The 21,008-nt window shown below is 35.8% G+C and overlaps 2 protein-coding genes and 1 long non-coding RNA gene across 5 annotated transcripts in view; 2 read left to right on the top strand and 1 right to left on the bottom strand.

The window, feature by feature from the left end:
• The window catches only part of si:dkey-82f1.1 (DENN domain-containing protein 2A), a 40,173-nt gene extending 37,493 nt beyond the window's left edge, over nt 1-2,680 (top strand). The window contains exons 18-20 of the mRNA XM_059536338.1: nt 426-701; nt 790-876; nt 2,409-2,680. Of these exons, the coding sequence (XP_059392321.1) occupies nt 426-701; nt 790-876; nt 2,409-2,440 (395 nt within the window). The 3' untranslated portion in view covers nt 2,441-2,680. The remainder of the gene's footprint in view (nt 1-425; nt 702-789; nt 877-2,408) is intronic.
• LOC132125113 (uncharacterized) lies at nt 834-3,973 on the bottom strand. Its single transcript, XR_009426849.1, has 3 exons — nt 3,881-3,973; nt 3,094-3,222; nt 834-900 (listed from the first exon to the last, which is right to left on the bottom strand). It is a non-coding gene; the product is annotated as an uncharacterized LOC132125113 (long non-coding RNA).
• A 26-nt stretch (nt 3,974-3,999) lies between these two features.
• Nucleotides 4,000-21,008, top strand: part of LOC132125112 (transcriptional enhancer factor TEF-3-like) — a 37,804-nt gene continuing 20,795 nt past the window's right edge. For 2 of the 3 annotated variants that reach the window (XM_059536340.1, XM_059536339.1), the window contains exons 1-2: nt 4,000-4,114; nt 10,270-10,589. In XM_059536340.1, coding sequence (XP_059392323.1) covers nt 10,583-10,589 — 7 coding nt within the window. In that variant the 5' untranslated portion in view covers nt 4,000-4,114; nt 10,270-10,582. The remainder of the gene's footprint in view (nt 4,115-10,269; nt 10,590-21,008) is intronic. The other variant, XM_059536341.1, reaches the window with a different exon arrangement.

The raw sequence follows: 21,008 nt of genomic DNA, 5'->3' as shown, positions 1-21,008 counted from the left end.
TTTTCAAAATCTGAATTTTAGATTTAGTTTCCTTTTATTTTTAATAATTTTGTTGTGGGTCTTTATCAGTTTTAGTGTTTTTTTGTTTGATCTATATATAGTTTATAGTTAATATGTATGTGTATGTGTTATTTTAGTGCATCAAGATATCTAAACTTTAAATATTATCTTAGCATCTAGGTGAAAGAAAAATATGATTTTATTTTTTCATTTATTTTATTTCAGGTAACGTTTATTTGAGTTAACTTTCATTTAATTTTTTTGGTTTTAGTTTCAATTATAGTCTAGATAACTATAATTGCAAAACAACAAAAGCAGTCAAAGGTAATAATAATAATAATAGGTTTTTTCAGCATTTCTTTTAACACACTTTTTGGACAAATAATCAAGCATCCTAATTTTTTTTTCTAATTTGTCCTCATTAGAGCCCAGTTCTCTGAGCTGTGTGGTGTCAGAGGTGTTTGTGCGGTTCTTTGTGGAGATTGTGGGTCATTACTCACTCTTTATGGGCGGCAGTGACCGTGATGAAGAATCCTCTGCCTCGTCTTCCTCCTCTCCGACTCCCTCATCCTTCCAGCGTGAGGCTTTTCGTAAAGCCGTGTCCTCCAAGAGCCTGCGGAGATTCCTGGAGGTCTTCATGGAGACGCAGATGTTTGCGGGATTCGTGCAGGAAAGAGACTTTCGGAGGCAGGGCCTGAAAGGTTCGAATGGTTATGAATCTTGGAAAATACAATTTATATTTGAGGATTAATTTTGTTTTGAAACTGTTTTGTTGTTTGTTTTGAACAGGTTTGTTTGAGATGAGGGCTCAGGATTACCTCGATTCTCTGCCGGGCAGCGAGAACAGAGGCGTCAACAAGTTCCTCAAAGGTTTAGGTAATGTTTCACCTGCAGATCTAACTAAAGACAAAGAATTAGGGCATGTTTGGATTGACATGGTCTTTCTGCTGTATATTCATATCTTCTGTATATATAGATTATCCTGATCACTCTGGGTAGGAATTATCATTTTTCTTTAAATATTATTTTTTAAGTATTAATATATTAATAAAAATGTATATTATGTATATTTTATTATTGGAAAATGATATTTTGAATATGTAATAGCGTATGGTAAATAAGCATATGGAATAAGCAAATATTTTATATAATTATTATATATCGTTTAATGCCAGTTACTTAATGCTTTGTATTTTGGGATACAGTATTCCACACGTTGCTTTATGCAAAATAAAAATAATATAAATATTAAAATAAACAGGAATATGGAGAGCCGAAATTAGTCAAAATTAAGCTATTAAATGAATCTTGAAATATAGAAATAAATTGGTTAAATACTAATTTTTTTAATTAAAAACAAATAAATGCATGAATAAAAATGAAATATTCAATTTCCTCCACATTTAATTTTCAGGGTTACGGGACATGTTGTAAGCAAACAAACAAACAAACACATATTTATGCATGCATTAATTATTTGTGTTTAAAGAACATTTAAAAACAACCCAAAGGTTGACCAAAGTTCTGTACAGAACATTAGAAACAATACATATAATATAGTTGGGTTATGATGGAGTATAAATGGAAAAAGAGTGATTTGATGACAGAATTAATCTGTTCATCGAACCGAAGTCCTGAGTCAAATAAAACACCATGGTTTTTCACACACAGAGTAACATAAGAACTTAAAAAGCCTAGATCCAGATCACCACTATCATAAAACTCACTTGGTCCAAACAATACAACTTCAGTTTTTTTCTCATTTAAGGCCAAATATTTTTTTTTATTTTAGATCCCGTGAGCATGCTATAGCAAAACCTCAATAGAACATGAATCTTTACGTTTAAGTGCGAGGTACAACTAGGAGTCTTCAGTATATAAATGAAACGATATTCCATGTTTGGAAAACAAGGATATCAGTGGCAGCATGTGTAAAGAGAAAAGTGTTAGGAGCAAGGATCGATCCCTGTGGAACACCACAGGAGAGGCGTGCTACTTTCCAATACATACAGGGAACTTCCTATTGGTCAAATATGACCAAAGCCATTTTAAATCGGTACTGTGAATGCCTACATACTTTTCCAATAGAGAAATTTAAATTTTATGATCAACCATATCAAATGCTGAACTGAGATCTAAAAGGACCACAGCAAAAGCATTCCCATTATCAGTAGACAACATAACATATTTAGTAACTTTCAGTAAAGCAGATTCAGTACAGTGTAATTTTCTATAACATGATTAATAAAAATTGTTTACCACAATGCAAAACTGTATACAGTATACACTTTACAGTAAGCTGCTATTCCATTCTGAACAGTCTGATGAACCAATATTTGTGAAGGAAAGAAAGATTTCTGTTTGACTGGGATTTTGAGCATTTCTCTTTCCTCTCTCTTTCTTCTCAGGACACAAGATGAAATTCCTGTCCAAAAAATGAAAACTAGCCATGTAGGATGTGTATGTTAGACTTGCTCTCACCAGATCGTTTGACCCAAAACAGACCAGAAGCATGGGATATGGTGACCTAAGGACCAAAGGCGATGGAAAACACTGTACAGTCCATTCTAGCTCCCCAAACCATACCTTAAAGGACTTTATTGAAACCCAGAACAGAAGCGTCCATGTACAGTTCTTTCTCTCGTTTTCTACATTTTTAAGAGATAGAGTACAACTTCTTCTGAAACAGGAGGCTATAAATTAATTTATATTCTTTCTAGAAATAAGAAGACCTTTATGAATTCCTCTGTAAAACTTTATATGTTTCCTCTTAAAGTCGAAATTGTGTTGTTAGTTTGTCATAGTATATTTATCGTACGTTACAGACTCAAGATCGTCGACTGGGTTTCCGTGAAAACACCACCACTGTGATTGAATGAAGTGTTGTTCTGTGTTTAAAAACGGGGAAATCTAGAATCTTGGAACTGCAGGATCGGGAACTGTTCTAGAATTATTATTTCAGAAAAGGTTCTCGACCAAAACCAGAACAAAGTTGGAGTTTTTCTTTTCTCTGTCATACGTGCGTTACAGAAACACCACTAGAGTTACTTTGAACTTGTTTTTTTTTAATAAACAGTAATAATAATACTTTACCTGGACTGTTTTCTTCTGAGTTGCCAGATCACCTGAATTCATGTGTTCAGTTAGAGCTCAGTTCTAGAGTCTTGGATGTGGCGTCATCACCATCATGTACTTTGTTTGCTGGATGTTACAGGCATCTTTCTGCACACAATGTCCCATGAACATTGGAATCGGATGTTTCTCCAAGCCCCCTAATCTTTGGACATTAGGTGCAGGTTTGTTTGTGGCCTGCAGATGGCCCCAAAATCTGATCTGAGAAACTTGAGTGTGTTGAAAACAAAAAAGGTGGCCCCCATTGCTTTAACACCAGGAAATATGGACGCTTTCCAAACAAAAACAGCTTCTTTTTTTCCTAGGAGTAGTGTGTAAATATCTTAATAAATGGATTTGGCATAATTGAGTACCATTTTATATCATGAATGTGCTTTTCTGCAATTCTCTAAATGAGTGTTTACCCCAAATAAGACAAGTAACGTTATAAATAAGTGACTATATATATATATATATATATATATATATATATATATATATATATATATATATATATATATATATACGCTCACTTTTTTTAGACATAAATTCATTCACATGAAGATAACACAACACACTACCATATAATATATACATTTAAACACACACACCATATTTTTTTAACACATTTAGTAGATATAAGTACCTTTTATATATATGTGTCTTTATATTATTATTTAAGCTAGTAGTTAATACAAAGAGGGGGTCTTGACACTGTTTCAGGATTCTTTTCCCGGACTTTTAGGACACAGCTGTCTCTCATACTGACCAGAACAATGTGAATCCCTCTGGATCCGGGCTTATTTCCTTTTCTCTCCACACCAAGACTGCTCCTTTTTCCTTTTCAAACCCGGGACCTCCCCTCAACCTCCCTCCTCCTGTCTGCTCCTCACGTTATACTGCAGCCAATTCCTGAAATTCCAGCCTTCCTCGCGCGCTTCCAGTCACTCAGGCAGATTTTACCCCCAAAACACTTCATTTTCCCTTCTGTTTCTTCTGACAGGTAAGCATTGTATTTATTTACAGATTTCACAGTGGCAATTGTTTGAACAGTTATTTAAAAATCTAAATCTGTATGTAAAATAGCCACAAGAACTTGTAGAGCTGTAAGTTACAGATCTTTTCCTTAACGATATTTCAGAACAGCCGCGAAACGAGCTCACTGAAGCGCTATTCTGACATGTGATGACGAAATGTGATGTAATAATGGAATATTTGGAATCGTTGGAATTTTTCCCGAATTCACGCGTTCTTTTTTTCTGATTCACCGGAAACTTTCTGAGGAACTTGAATGCGTCACAGGCGCGCGTTGCTCAGCGCGAGCGCGTGTCGGGTCTCACTTCGTTAATTATTGCGCAAATTATCGGTTTAGAATAAGGTTGATCCTTTAAATTGTGACACGTCTGCTGGTGTTTTCCTTCATGCAAATTTTTTTTGAAAACGTTTGAAAAATTTATATAATATATAAAAAATTTATAAGAATACAATAAAAGTGTTTACTTAATAATTGTGGAAACTATTATTATAATTATTATTATTGATTGTCTTGTCTGTTTTGTTTTAAGATAAAGTAATATTTTTTAATTAGGCTATTTTAATCCAGTGTTCATTTAGCCTATGTATTTCTTTAGCCAGACCATTGCTGTTAAATATTACTGTTATTAATTTCAAGATTACAAATATTTTCTTATTTTTATGTGTATAGGTTTTCACTTTACAGTCCTTTGAGTTTTACAGACTATTTTCTTGTTTGTTTGTTTTCACTAGAAGTCAAAGGTTTGCATATATATTTGATATCTAGACATTCATCAGCTGACCACATGAAGTTCATCATGGGCTGCTTTTAAACACTATTAAAGCAGTTCATAGTTAATGTAGTATTTCCTTTATTCAAATGTTGGTTTTGTCAAGAAATTCCTATGCACAATTTGCAAATGTAATGTTTAATAATATACAGTAAATCTTTATTAATTTACCAGCCACACTTTTTTTCCAAGGTTCTCCGAAGCCCAAGTCGTCATAGTTGGTTAAATGTCTATAGTGGTGAATGCACATGACAACAAATATAATTTTTGCTTTTTTTTTTATTTGCTTCAAAAAAAAACCCCAGAATATTTCAAATTCAAAAACAATTACGGAACACATTGAATTAAACATAGGATATAGAAAATATTTTCTTGTAAAATATAATCCTATAATCTTGATTTATGACTTTGATTTTTTTTTCTTTTTTTTATGAAACTGATTTTTTTTGCAGTGTAGATTTGTTAATAATGGTGTAAACATGTCATCACTATCTGTGAAAAAGGGTTAATTATTTGATCATTGAATGACCCAAAGTCAGTCTAAACAGATTCAAATGGCAGTTTGAAGCGCAGTGGTCCGCTCTCTGTCAGCTGGCCTCATGGGTAAATATTTCGGGTGTTGGGGTGAAGAGTCAGTGCCCTGCGTGTTCTGCGTCCCGGGGGACGGAATAATCTACAGGAACAACAGGTGGAATGGGGCCGGTGCCCACCTGCTTTCTGCAGCGTGGGAGGAAGGAGGGGGATGGGATATTGTGTTGTTTTAATAAAAAGCATCAGGGAAACATTATTAAATGCTGCATCTGTGTGAAGGTTTCATTAGCGCTCTGTAAAGTGGCTTTTAGTTGAAGCGTCTTCACATTTGGGCTCTGTCTGCATCTGTTTTCTTCTGTAGAGTTCAGTTTGCTGCCTTTTTTCAGTTTAGTTTTTACCTTTACTATTGAGTAACATAGGTTTCACCTTCTAACGTCACGGGACAACTAAGGTTCATTTTCTGTTCTGAGTATATTTATTTTTTATTACATTTCATAATTTATTTTTTATTAAATTTTATAAAAAATTTTTTATAAAATCTGATTCGTGAGATCCAAACTTGAAATGTAAACTTGAAAATTTTTAACTTGAAATTTACACCCAGATTTGTGAGATACTAACTCTGAATTTTGAGATATAAACCAGAATCGAAAGATATAAACGCAGAATTGCGAGATAAAAACTTAATTGTGAGAAATAAACCCAAAATTGAGATATAAATGCAAAATTACCATTAATAACCTCCAAATTATGTGATACAAACTCAGAATTGCAAGATATAAAACAAACAATTATGAGATTGAGATAAATTATGGGATACCCAAAATTACAAGAAACTCAGAATTTCACGTTACAAGAAATAAAAGCAGAATGGCAACATAAGCCCAGAATTTTGCATTATAAACTCAGAATTATGAGATATAAACTCCAAATTACGAGATATAAACTTAGAATGGTACGATAAACTAAAAATGTCACAATATAAACAAAGAACTACAAGATATAAACTCTGAATGCATAACATAATCTCAGAATTCCGAGATAAAAACCCAAAATTCCAAGATATAAACTAAAAAGTCACAATATAAACAAAGAACTACAAGACATAAACTCTGAATTGTAAAATAAACTCAGAATTATGAGATATAAACTCAGAATTGCACAATATAATCTAGAAAGTATTTCATGTCTGACCGAAATCACTGTGTCTTATTCAAAAACCAACACGCACAGCAGGCTGTTTGCATGTGTGTGTGTGTGAATATCTGTTTTCATGTGTGTATTGTGTTACTGAGATTAGGAATTATGCCATAGTTAAACACACACAGTTAATCCTGGATTTCAGCAGCTCATATACAACACAAACATATCAAAGAGAGTTTTTATCATTTGTGTATTGCGTACACAGAGCTGATATTAAGAAAAAAACAACAAGAAGAACTGTTACTACCTTTCCACGTGAACATGGTACAGCGGTGGTAATACTTTATTATATGCCATGGTACATGTCTGAGAAACTATGGTAGCACCATTGTACATTTGTTTAGTAAATCTCAGTGCATTTTTACTATTAAAATAATGTTGTATTTGCATTGCTGTGGCGTCAGCCACATTTAAGCTTAAAGGCATTTTAAGTGCTATTATCACGTTAACACAGTGTTATTAGAGACGCTCTTAACGAGACACTCGCTGTGTGTCAAGAACTTTTGATCAGAGCCGACCAGCCCCTGCGGCTACAACCCCACTGTTAAACTATATGAGCTTTAAATTAATGTATGGCCCATAGCTAATATCCCATGTGTGTGTGTTTGTGTGTGTGTAGGTTCAAAGCGACTCTCAGCTTTACATTCCTGCTCTGATTAAAGTGGATTTTGTTGTGTGACTATGTGTGTATATGTTTGTTTATATGGTGTGTGTGTTTGTTTTGTATTTGAGTTACACACACGTGTTAATGTACTGTATATCTATGTGTCTTTGTGTGAGTGTACAACTAGAGAGGTTTTATGTAGTCATTTACTCAGCCTCGTATTTTTACCAAGCCTGTATGACTTTATTTCTACTGCGGAACACAAAGAAGATATTTTATAGAACACTGGGAACCAAAAAACACTGAACCCCTATTGGCTTTCATTGAATTGACAAAAATACAAAAACAAAAAAACACTGAGACATTTCTCAGAATGTCTTTTTTTTCTTCTTCTGTTCTTCACAGAGGATAGACAATCATTCAGGTTTGGAACAATATGAGAATGAATAACTAATGCCATAATTTTTTATTTTTAGATAAACTATTCCTTTATTTTCCCTAAAGCCTTTACTGTTGTGTGCATATATAAAGACATATAAACACATGATAAACTAAACCAATAACCCACCAAGGGTTTTGTGATTTTACCAAAGTTAAGGTATTTTCTTAGCCACGATATAAAAACTTACAAAATATTTTAAACATGGAAAAATCACTTTAGTGCATAGTGCATAAAATGGCAACAACAGCAAAATGGAAAAAAAAAAAAAAAAAAATTCAGAAAGTGTTCAGTATTGTTAGTTTTGACTAAAACTATTAAAAATGATGTTAGGTAATTAAAATAAATCTGAATAAAGTTAAATAAATGAATACATGCATACATATTTGGCAACTAACTCAAATAAAGTTTAAGGTTTAAAAATAAAAATAAAACTTAATATAAATAAACAAAAATAAAAACTCTGTGAAGCAATTTTTTCCGATTTCCAGAAAGTACAGGTATTGGTAGTGCTGACCAAATCTATTAAAATCTTTTTAGGTAATAAAAAAAAAAAAATCTGAATGAAAATTAATAATTAAATAAATATATAAATAACATGAAATACCTAAACACCAATGAAAATTTGAAATGTTGCCTTGGCAAACTGACTTACATAAAATTCAAATTAAATTTTTTTTTTAATTTAAACTTAATAGAAATATTTTGTGAAAAAAAAAAAATTATTAAAACTGATTGTATAACTGAAAAACTGAAAAATATAAAGATAAAAGCTTATTCAAGATATTAATAAATACTATAATAATAATACAAAACTCTTTGGTCTGCACGTGTTGATTTTTCTCTATTTTGGCTTTACATATGCCAGTTTACATTGACATCCAAACCAGAGAAGATAAAGTCAAGTTAGTCGAGTTTTTTTTTTTTTTTTTCTCTATCTTTTATTAGCGTTTTATTGCAAGTTATAAATGCATGCAGTGAATCTGTTTCACATATTTACACACTTCTCTAAAAGTTTGTAAATGTGAAATGGTCTAATTATTCGTTTTTGGACTCATCAAGCATTAGTTTCATTAAGAAACTCGAGGGCGTTTGGTCTGATCTGTGACTTTGGTACAGGAAGTCGAGCTTAGAAGAAAATGGGGGGATTGAGTCAGACGCGAACATGACGCACAGTTGCTCAGTGGCTCTAATCTTCCTGTAGACACACTCACAAACACCACAATTCCCAGAATTCCTGCTGAAAACATGCATTTGTGTGTAATACTAATCATTTACATTGACCTCTCCTCAAGTTTTGTTCTAATGAACTCATAAAGTCTGAAGTTTAAATAGCAAAGAGGCACCCCTGATCAAGTCGGTTGATGTGGACTTCTTGAAATAGCCCTCTCTGGCTGCAGGCTGCTTCTTATTGCGGTTACATGTCTGCAGATGCGTTGTCACTCTGTGTCTCCTCCTAATGTGATTTTGAAACCAAGGCACTTTTTCCAAGCAGGATTATAGAGTCTGGGGAGCGGTCTGATGACTGGGGGTCGTCTCACACACTCCGTGATGATTCCCGTCTGGAACCCTGCCGACAACATCTTTGTGCTACAACTCAATATAGCACCATCTGCAATAGCAGTGGCTAATCTGGATGATGTAATAGCAAATCGTTTGTTTTATTTCCATTAAATAGTCCACCCAGGAATAGTTCATCCAAAAATGAATATTTTCTTACTTACCCTCAGGCCATCCAATATGTAAATGAGTTGCTTCTTCATCAGATTTGGAGATATGTAGCATTCTATCATTTGCTCACTAATGGAAGTGAATGGGTGCCGTGAGAATGAGAGTCCAAACAGCTGATAAAACATCACAATAATCCACACCCCTCCAATCCATCAATTAACGTCTGGTGAAGTGAAAACCTGTGTGTTTGTAAATCCATCATTGAATTGTTTTAACTTCATAATATTCTTTCTCCAGTGAAAAAGAAGTCTTTTCTGAATCAGAAGAGAAATATGCACAAATCAAGCACGATTTAAATTCACGAAGTGAAAACAGTCCTAAACTTTTCTACAGTTGGGTTGATTTTAATGTGAGAGAGCAACAGGAGATTATTTTTTTTGACTCAAGGAAGCAATCATAAGCGACTTTTTATTGAGATTTATTGAAAATACGTGAATCTTCAGACCATGTCTCAGAAAATTTACTGAACGAATATTTAACATTCAACACCAGTTTACCAATAAATCTTAATAAACTTGCTTGAGAAGACACAAACAGGAAGTCAGAAATGATCTTGGCAATGCTTTCATGTATTAACACAAATCATTTTATGCATCATCAATATATGGCCATGAGAGTATCATGAAAATCAGTGCCAATTACTGATCTGAAAGTTATAAAGCTATAAATGTTCATTAATTTTAGCTATTTTTCACTGTAAGTGCGATGAAGAAATCAAACTGTACAGCCTTCCAGTGCAAGTAATTGCTGATTGCAGCTATATTTCTGTTGTATTTTACTGTGCTTCCATATCATCTGAGCCATTTAATCCAATGCAACTCTAATTTAGCTTATTTCTTCCATAGGATTGAGCACCTGCCCTGTTTCAGACCTGGAAAAGCTTATCATTTACCCACTAGGGCCATCTCCAGAGACTCAGCCGGCTCATCAGTATCTGCTTAGGGTGTTTTGCTCTTCACCACCACCCTGTCGTCTGAGTGGGTATCAGCGTCCTCTCCGGGGGGCGCTAGCGAGGAGCTGAGCGAGGGATTGGATAAGCCTCTGGAGAACGATGCGGAGGGTGTGTGGAGTCCAGACATTGAGCAGAGCTTTCAGGAGGCGCTTGCCATCTATCCGCCCTGCGGCCGACGCAAGATCATACTCTCCGATGAGGGCAAGATGTACGGTATGCCTCTTCCCTTCTGACTCTATGCATTTGCTTATGCAGCCAATGAGTGTCTTGGATATGTGATTCAGCACCACTAGCAGCAAAACAGTAAACATTTTTTATCTATCTATCTATCTATCTATCTATCTATCTATCTATCTATCCATCCATATAGTGCCTTGCGAATGTATTCATACCCCTTCATATTTTTCACATTTATTTATGTTGCAGCCTTATGTTAATTAAACTGCTTTAATTTATTTTTCCCAAAATCAATCTACACTCCATACACCATTAAGGCAAATCAGAAAACAGATTTTCACATCTTTTGCAAATGTATAAAAAATAAAAAAAAACTTAAATGATTCCATTGCATAAGTATCCATCTGGGACAGTTGAAATTTCACTCGGTAGCATTCATATCACTTGTAGATGCCACTACACTTTAAGTTGAGTTAACCTGTGGCGAATTCAATTGAATGGGTATGATTTGGAAAGGCACACATGTGTTAATAAAAGGTCTAAGAGCTGAAATTGCATATCAGAGCAAAAAACCAAGCCCTGAGGTCAAAAGAACTGCCTGTAGAGCTCAGAAACAGGGTTGCGTCAAGCCACACATCTGGGGAAGAGTTCAGAAAAAAATCTGCTTCATTGAAGTTTGAAACAACCAGGACTCTTCCTAAAGCTGGCCTCCTGGCCAAACTGAGCAACTAATGGAGAAAGGCCTTGTCTAGACTGTGACCAAGAAGCTGACAGTCACTCTAGTTGAGCTTCATGATTATACATGCAGATGGGAGAAACCTACAGAAGGACAAACATTACTCCAACACTCCTCCGTTCTGGGTTTATGGCAGCATGGCCAAACTCAATTCTCAAAACTCAAACTCAATCCCAAACAAGATTCTGTGGTTTGATGAACCTCAATTCCAAGCATAATGATAGGGAAACCAGCTCTGCTCATCACCTGCAGAGTAGAATCCCAAAAGTAAAGTGTGCTGGAAGCCTCATGCTGTCAAAAATATAGGGATAGCCTTAATGAAAGTCCAGTACATTCAGAACCACAGACTGTGTAGAAGGTTCACCTTCCAACAGGACAATGAACCTAAACACAGCAAGAGTCAATCATAGACAACTCTGTGAATGTCCTTGAGTGGCCCAGCCAAAGCCACAGCCTGAGGTGGAAACCCAATCAAATATTTCTGGATAAACCTGAAGATGTGCGTCTGCCTCCATCCAACCTGACAGAGCTTGAGAGGTGAAGAGATGAGGAGAAGAATGGCAGATCATTGGCAAAAGCTGTTGTGCAAAGCTTGTTGCATCATACCCAAAAACATGAGGCTGTAAACGTGCTTCTGCTGGTACTTATGCAATATACTTATTTCAGGTTAAAAAACAAAAAACAATAATTAAGTTGTGACAATTGTGCTTTTGCTTTGTCATTATCGAGTGTAGATGAATAAAAAAAAGGGTAATTTAAAAAGGAACAAAAAAATTTTGGGCAGCTTAAAGGGTTAGTTCACCCAAATATTAAAATTATGTCATTAATAACTCACCCTCATGTTGTTCCAAACCCGTAAGACCTCCATTCATCTTCAGAACACAGTTTAAGATATTTTAGATTTAGTCTGAGAGCTCTTAGTCCCTCCATTGAAGGTGTGTGTACGGTCTACTGTCCATGTCCAGAAAGGTAAGAAAAACATCATCAAAGTAGTCCATGTGACATCAGAGGGTCAGTTAGCATTTTTTGAAGCATTGAAAATACATGTTTTCCAAAAATAGCAAAAACTACGACTTTATTCAGCATGGTCTTTTCTTCTGTGTCTGTTGTGAGAGAGTTCAAAACACTGCAGTGTAGTGATATCCGGTTCGCAAACGAATCATTTGATGTAACCGGATCTTCTTGAACAAGTTCACCAAATCGAACTGAATCGTTTTAAACGGTTCACGTCTCCAATACGCATTAATCCACAAATGACTTAAGCTGTTAACTTTTTTAATGTGGCTGACACTCCCTCTGAGTTCAAACAAACCAATATCCCGGAGTAATTCATTTACTCAAACAGTACACTGACTGAACTGCTGTGAAGAGAGAAGTGAACATGAACACCGAGCCGAGCCAGATAACGAACAATAGATTGACTCGTTCTTGAGTCAAGAACCGGTTGCATCAGTTTTCGGATCACCAGTAGTTCTTTCGGACAGTTCGATTCAATAAACCAGTTGAAGAAAACGGTTCACCGGTTCTTTTGCGCTCGACGTAATGACATCATTGGCGATGATTGCCCTTGATTCAAGCCTACGGTTTACCCGCACTCATAACACTAGCACAGAATCAGTTCAGAATCAATCACCAAAAGAATCAGTTCGGTTCAGACGCTCTGTGTGTCGGTCTGCTTCACGCTGAATCACACATGCGCAGTATCATCAGCTCATCGGTTCTCGAATCGGACACGTCTGACAGAAACGGTTCTTGACTCGTGAATGAGTCAATGTTTTGTTCGCTATCTGGCTCGGCTCGGTGTTTATCTTCAGTTCTATCTTCACAGCAGTTCAGTCAGTGTACTGTTTGAGTAAATGAATTACTCCGGGATATTGGTTTGTTTGAACTCAGAGGGAGTGTCAGCCACATTAAAAAAGTTAACAGCTTAAGTCATTTGTGGATTAATGCGTATTAGAGATGCGAACCTTTTAAAATGATTCAGTTCGATTTGGTGAACTGGTTCAAGAAAATCCGGTTACATCGAACGATTCGTTCGCGAACCGGATATCACAAACTGCTTTGTTTTTGAACTCTCTCTCACAACAGACACGGAAGAGAAGACAATGCTGAATAAAGTCGTAGTTTTTGTTATTTTTGGACCAAAATGTATTTTCGATGCTTCAAACAATTCTAACTGACCCTCTGATGTCACATGGACTACTTTGATGATGTTTTTCTGACCTTTCTGGACATGGACAGTAGACCGTACACACAGCTTCAATGGAGGGACTGAGAGCTCTCAGACTAAATCTAAAATATCTTAAACTGTGTTCTGAAGATAAACGTCCTACGGGTTTGGAACGACATCAGGGTGAGTTATTAATGACATCATTTTAATATTTGGGTGAACTAACTCTTTAACATAAGGCAGCAACATAAAATGTGAAAAAATTAAGGGGTATGAATACTTTTTCAAGGCACTGTATATATATATATATATATATATATATATATATATATATTCAGGGCTCGACATTTATGTGTTAAAGTGAAACATTTATTCTTTTAACATTATTTATGTATTTGCAATTTTACTGTGTAAATGCATTTATGGAACCTCTTATCTTCATGAAACAGTTCTTAATGGCACTTTCAGTGCAGCTTTATGTTTCCTCTGCAGTGGTTGTTGATACAGAGTCTTATTTTTCTATCTGAATATATTGATAAAATGTAAGAATTTGACACAAATTATGACACATACTTTTGGTTAGGAAAATACTTCCCTTCACAGAGTTAAAAAGTCTCCATTTAAGACAAAAATCACTAATATGCTGATTAAACATGACTTGCAACCCATCTAATATCATAGATATCTGTACAGTCAGACAGACTTTGGGGGAATCTTGTGAATAATTTAATGTTTTTGTGAAGCAAACACAAGAACATAACACAAGTCTGAACCACACAATTTGGTCACAATCAATCATACTGTATTACAAAATGCACAACAGAAACAGAAGCTCTTGCTGCAAACAGTGCTTTTTGTTGCAAATGTTATCATTTATTTCAATTCATTTTGCAACTCTAGCTTGTTTCTCCATCGCTATAAATAACCCAGCCAATGTGTGTTTTTACTCTAAATGTCCATCTGTAAGATCCAGACCTGTTGACGGTAAGAAATGACCCGATGATGGGCCGAGCGCTGGGAGAGAAGGAAAGCGAGAGGATGTGCGTGTCTGTCATCTTCCGATAAGCTGTGAAACTTTATAAAGCTTCTTAAAGCCGTGTCAATATCGCAGCAGAGGGTTAAGGCAGGTGGCGAGGGAGGGTCGTAGGGAGCAGAAGGGGGCATCTGGGGTGGATCTATCAGCCCCAAGGGTTGGGGCCGGTAGTTTGGGAGCGGCGAAGCGCGTCTGGAATGGCACGCCATGGGTGTTCAGAGCCCCGAGTTCAAGGCAGAGAGGGTGTAACCCGACACGAGAATGGACGTTTACCCTTTGAGTGTGTGCAACAGAGAGGGACAAATAAACACAAAGGGGGGGTTGTGAGGGAGAGGTGCGGTTTGCACCTGTTTCTGCGGCCCCCGCTCACGACCCCGAAGTGTGTGTGTTGCCTTTCAGTTCACCTCCAGCTGCCTCTACTCTAACACACAGACACGACTGGATTTAAAGCACACGAGGAGGGACAGACAGACAGACAGAGAGAGAGAGAGAGAGAGAGAGAGAGAGAGAGACCTCCCTCCTGATGGTGTTAACACTGGGATTACATCTCAGTATCAGCTCAGACAAATCACTCATCACACTTATCCATCAATACTCATCACCTCTCTCAAGCAGTCTAGCTGTTAAAGCAGCAGATCACAAGGATATATAAAATATATTCAATACACAGAATCTGCGCTGTGAGACACGTGCATATTGCTTGACAATCTGTGCTTCCACCCGCCGTGTTTTATTGTAGATAAGTTTAAATTTATGCCGTTAGGAATGCAGTACTATTAGATGCACGAAGCTCGTGCACTGACAGACTTTCAGGTGCGCTTTGTGTTTGTTGTCCTGAAGCTCAATTGCGGCTGTGGTGAAATGCACTTTCATTTTCGAATACTTTTATATGAAACTGATGTACTCACAGTCAGTTATTTTTTCAGAGCAGGATAAAACATCTGATATCGAAATAGATCTGTGCGTGAATGCAGCCTGTTGATGATCTCATCATTACTAAACAAACAGCAAATGCTGATGAAAAAAATCCTCAACTAATGTATGTAAACCTTCAGACACTTAAAGAACACTAATTTTCAATAAGTAATTGTTTTAAAAAAAAAAATAGCCTGCTGTGCTTGTATAATAAAAAAAAACAAAGTAAATTTTGCGCAGAATCATTTTATATAAAATTTATATGAAAATGTATCCATGAACAGTAATACTGAAAACTGAGAATGTGAAGCAAAGTGATATTGAGATGACAATTGATAATCGTAGTTGAACTGAATTGTGAAACCAGTGAAGATTCAGACCCTATATTTTTAACATAGCAGTACTGACATAAAGAGATTCTAACTATAAAAAGCATATAACTGCAATTTTGTTTAAGATTTAAAGTTGTAAATATTTATTTGCTCAGCAGAAGAATTAATTGTGGAAAAAATGTAGAATTCCAAGAATCGTTTTGGAATTGGATCGTGACTCCCGGAATCAGAATCGGATCGGATCGGATCGTGAAGTGCCTGAAGATTCCCACCCCTAATAGATGTACAGGATGTATGACAACATTGTGATGCATCGATGCATCATTAATCGTAATCGAATCGAATCGTGGGCCTCCAAATCGTAATCGAATCGAATCGTGAGATACCCATAGATTCCCACCCCTAATTCATTGTGTTTTTGTCCTATTGGCTTGCATTACTATAAAAAGTGCTTTCATGGAGGAATGGCAGTGAAAGTTCATAATTTATTAATTATAAAATAAAAAAATAATAAGTAAATCAACTTTTTTTTTTTTTTTACAAATCTTTCTTATATTGTTTTAACCTTGTTTTAACCATTTTTTTATATGTAGTTAACAAAATTAATTAAGAAATCATTTTGGATCACACTATTTAAAGGTCAAATTTTTGCCATCAACAAACCTTTTACTATGACTTTTACCTCAATAAACCCCTAATTTTCTGTTTATTAACAGTAAGGTTGTTTTTAAGTTAAGGTATATGGTCATGCTGAATAATGCTTTATTTGCACTTTATAAGCATTAATAATGGGCGTGCTAATAAGTAACTAGTTAATAATGAGAATTGGTCACTATACTAAAGTGCCATGAATATTTAATGAGGTGAGCACTGATGCAGTGTTTGATTGGTTGTCTGTCGCTAAACATTTTACTGTTACATTCAAGCAGCCTATTGTTGGTCTAAAACACTGCTGGTTTAAGATGTTGTCAGCCCAGGGTTAAAGGGTTAATTCACACACCTTCTCCCAGTCTATCGTTTGGAAGAGCCAGGACAGTTTTTAATAAAAACTCTGACAGGATTGATCTGAAAGAAGACAGTAATATACACTTTGTCATACTCACCCTTGAGGGTGAGTAAAACATGAGCTAATTTTTATTTTGTTGGGTGAACTTACCCTTTAAGGTCTGTGCAAAAGGTTTGAATGATTCTAGATTCAATGAAGGCTGTAAAAATGAGTCCTTAAAGGTACATTTCTGTGCTTCTATCCATTTCTGTTGGTTCCTGAGGTCAGCTTTATAAATCTTGAGCTCAGAGAAACCTCAAGCCGACAGTGTTTGGCAAAAATCAGATAAAGCTTCATTCATACCCCAGCAATTTCAGACAATCACGTAAATAGCGACAATCTACAGTGCTGAGCGCTTAAAGAATGACGAGAATTCCCACAATGCACTCGTGACCCTTTTCCAGAGGTTCCACCGACGTCTTCTACTGGTATTAGTGGTGTGTTTGTGTGGAAACTCACTGGCTGTTACGTGTGTGAGTTATTACCCAGCTAAGCGCTTGGATTGTTTGGTTTTTGGTATGCTGGGTGAAAATTCAACAGGCTTTGCCAAAGAAAACATTTCTTGGCTTTGGTTGTCACTGTACCGTAATGCATTAACTCTCCCGACCCGTAAAATTACACACAGCCGCTGAAAGGAAACACATTTGCCATGGTTTAATGGCTCCCCAGCATCCCGTCGCAAGATAAGTACCCACATAATGGAGCGCTTCTCCACCTGTTCAGAAGTTGTTGAAAAAACCAGCACTTGTCGTTAAAGGCACATTTTTCTGTGGCTGTGGAGGAATATGGGACGAATGCTGAAGGATGAAAAACCCCAGCTGTGTGAGGCTGAGAAATCACATTTCAGACTGCATGACTGATAACATCTTGGCATTTTGGCTCTCAAATTGTGGGTCTGTGAGGATGCAAAGTCAACTTGTTTTATTTGTTGGGCTGAAAATGCTCAACACGCTCACTGTGATGAAAACAGATCAAACTAAACTTTTTGAAAGTCTCTTCCGCTCACCAAAGCTGCATTTATTTCACCAAAAATACAGTAAAATTACTAATATTGTAAAATATTATTATAATTTAAAGTATTTTCTATGTGAGTATATTGATAAATGTAATTGATTGCTATGATCAAAGCTCAAAGTGTCATATGATCCTTCAGAAATCATTGTTATATTCTGATTTGCTGCTCAAGACAAATTCTGATTACTATTAATCCGACTGAAACTGTGATACACTTTTGTATTTATTAAAGTTTTTCCTTTAATAAATAAAACAAAATAAATAAAACATAAAACTACAAAACTACAAATAGATAGATAGGTCGATGAAAAAATAAATAAATAAAAAAACATATTTAGTAGTGAGAATGTAAAAATGCTGAACTGTCATGAAAAATATAAATATTAATAACATTTATAAAAAGAAAAAAATACACCACTTAATTAAACATATGATTATTAATAAATGAATGAAGAAAATATAGCAAAAAACATTTGTTTGTAAGATTCCCACACAGATTAGTACCCATATTCTACACGCAATTTGAGATAAAACATTTTTTCACATGTATACAATTTCTTAGCGTATGGTACACAATTTTTACTATTTTAATATTTTATTTTAAAATATGACTTGTACGTGCATTTGTTTGTAAGATTTACTAATCTGCAGAAATTGAGTTGTTGAGGGAAATCGGTTTGGTGTATAAAATATCTTAACATATGGCAGTATATAGCATATGGAAATAATGGATTAATTCAGTTTTTTTTTTTTTACGTCAGTTGCACTGCATTGTTTGTAGCTTTCCAAACACAGTTTAATACACATTTGGGCAGATGTAGTTGGCTTTTCAGAAGATCCATAACTTGCTTTTCTGGGCATATAAGGTGCAAAGATGCACCTTATATACACAGAGAAGACGCCTATTAATACCTGATGTGTACATTTTAGTTCCTAAATGGTTTATTTTACATACATTTTAAAAGATGGACACAGAAAATTCACGTTGTGTGCAGTAAACAGAAAGCATACTTCAGAAACAACTATTCCAGACACACAGGAGTGTACTGAGATGCACTGATGCAGTTCATTAGCTGTCTCATGTCAAACAGATGGAAAAAGCCACCCATCCCTCACATAGGCTTGATTTTTCACAGGCCCATTAGAGGTTGGTTTATGTCTGAGCTCTCTAATGAGTCAGTGTGTTTTGCTCATTTTCTCTCTTTGTTTTGCTGAGGTCGCGGTGCGGCCCTTCAGAGGTCACGAGAGCAACTCGGCTTTCACTCTGTGGGATTTGAGTCGGACACTTCAAGGAGAGTTAATACTTAGTCTTAAAGGTCTTGCATGTCTGTCTGTCTGTCATCATTCACTCACCCTCATGTCTTTCCGAACTCATATTATGTTCCTATTTGTTATATGAGCAGCTCTTTTCCATGAGATCACAATGTGCGTTATTTTGATTACTTTTTGTGAACAGATGCACTTTAAGCATGTGCTGTTATTGACTAAACATATTTAGTCTCACTTGAATTCAGCTTATTGAAATATTCACTAAGAAGAATAGCTCATATATCATTTGTTCTTGAATCGGACAGCACTCATCGAGTTGTCGCATATGTTTTTGATTCACACACACACACACACACACACACACACACACACACACACACACACACACACACACACACACACACACACACACACACACACACACACACACACACATTTACTAGAAAGAACCTGGTTAAAAGAGTCATTTGTTAAAGAATCAGACTACACTGCTTGTGCTGATTGTTTTTGATTCACTAAAAAGAACCAGCTCATAAGAATCACTTAAGAGAATCGGACTGAACTCGTCGAATTATAGCCTAAGTTTTTGATTCACTGAAAAGAACCAACTCATAAGAGTCGTTAGTTCACTCAATCAAATTACTGTGGTCACACTCTATGTTTGATTCACTAAAAAGAACCAGATTAAAAGAGTCCATATCTTCTTTGTACAGTTTTTTAACCAGTTTGAAGAATTGTCTAACATTATTTTATTTAATGTATTTTTTTTTTTTTAGTCTTTCATTTGGAGTGTACAGTATCCAAATATCAGATTAAATTGTTATCCATTCTTTGTACTTGTACTATTTTGGTACTATATAAATATTTTATAAACAAACACCCAATCTGCAGTGAAATCTTGCTCTGACTACACATTCACAATCCTAACTGTGCCCTTTGTTGACATGCGTCCCGACCCTCAGGAGACCGTCTGCTGCACAGATGTGCCCTCTCTCTCTCTCTATCAGTCTCTCTCTCAGTTGTTTGAGAACCTGACAGTGCAGAATGAGACAGTGAGAGTCATTTTCTCATCAGGAACATCTAAGATGCAGAAAACTTAATTGAAAGTCTCCATTTGCTCTCTGTATAGTCTTGGAGAAACAGTTGATATGTTTGATTTTTGATATTCTTTCCTATAGGCCTTTCGTGTAATGTGTGCATGCCTTGTAATGTGTGTGTGTGTGTGTGTGTGTGTGTGTCTGTGTGTGTGTTAGTTGTTTATTGAGCAGACGCTGAAGGACTCACAGATCAGAAATGACTGGAATGTGAAGAGGAGGAGAAAAAGAGAGAGAGAGAGAGAGCGAGAGAGGTTGAGTGGAAGGTTATGGATTTATGAGGTCGTTGTGGGAGCTGCTGTACTTTTGCGTGACACCAGCTTTGTTTCGGCCCCTTGTGGACCCTCAGGGTGGACAATGTGTGTGTGAAGGTTTCAGGTGACCATGGCTCAGTTTTCACTTTTGTGGCATTGATATGAGTGACCCCTCTGTAGCTCCGCCCCATGAACACAATGACCCCTCACAGGGGCCTAATACATAACTCTGTTTTTGATTTTAGTGTGCTGTATTTTCTGTGCATTTTGTAAACTCTTCTGATTTATTTAGTAGGCTAATATTGCTTTATGTATTACAAAAAAAAAAAGAACTGACCGATAAGTCTACATTGACATCTAACTACACTGGCTGTCTGTTTTTAATTCATGAATCAGACTACAGTTGTCTGTAGTGACAGTCAATGTAAAATTAGCAAATGGAAGAAGCAGATGAAGGTAAACAGAGCATGTTTTAAACCTTATATGTTCCTGCTCCACACATGGATTAAATGTACATGAAGCACATGGCGTATTTGAGTTATTTCAACAAATAAAAACACAGTTTTGTGTTTGCTTAAGTGTTGTTTGCTTGT

The sequence above is a fragment of the Carassius carassius genome, chromosome 43 (genome assembly GCF_963082965.1).
Source record: "Carassius carassius chromosome 43, fCarCar2.1, whole genome shotgun sequence".
NCBI lineage: Eukaryota > Metazoa > Chordata > Actinopteri > Cypriniformes > Cyprinidae > Carassius > Carassius carassius.
The sequence above is the reverse complement of the archived record's forward strand: the minus strand, read 5'-3'. Positions and strand labels throughout refer to the sequence as shown.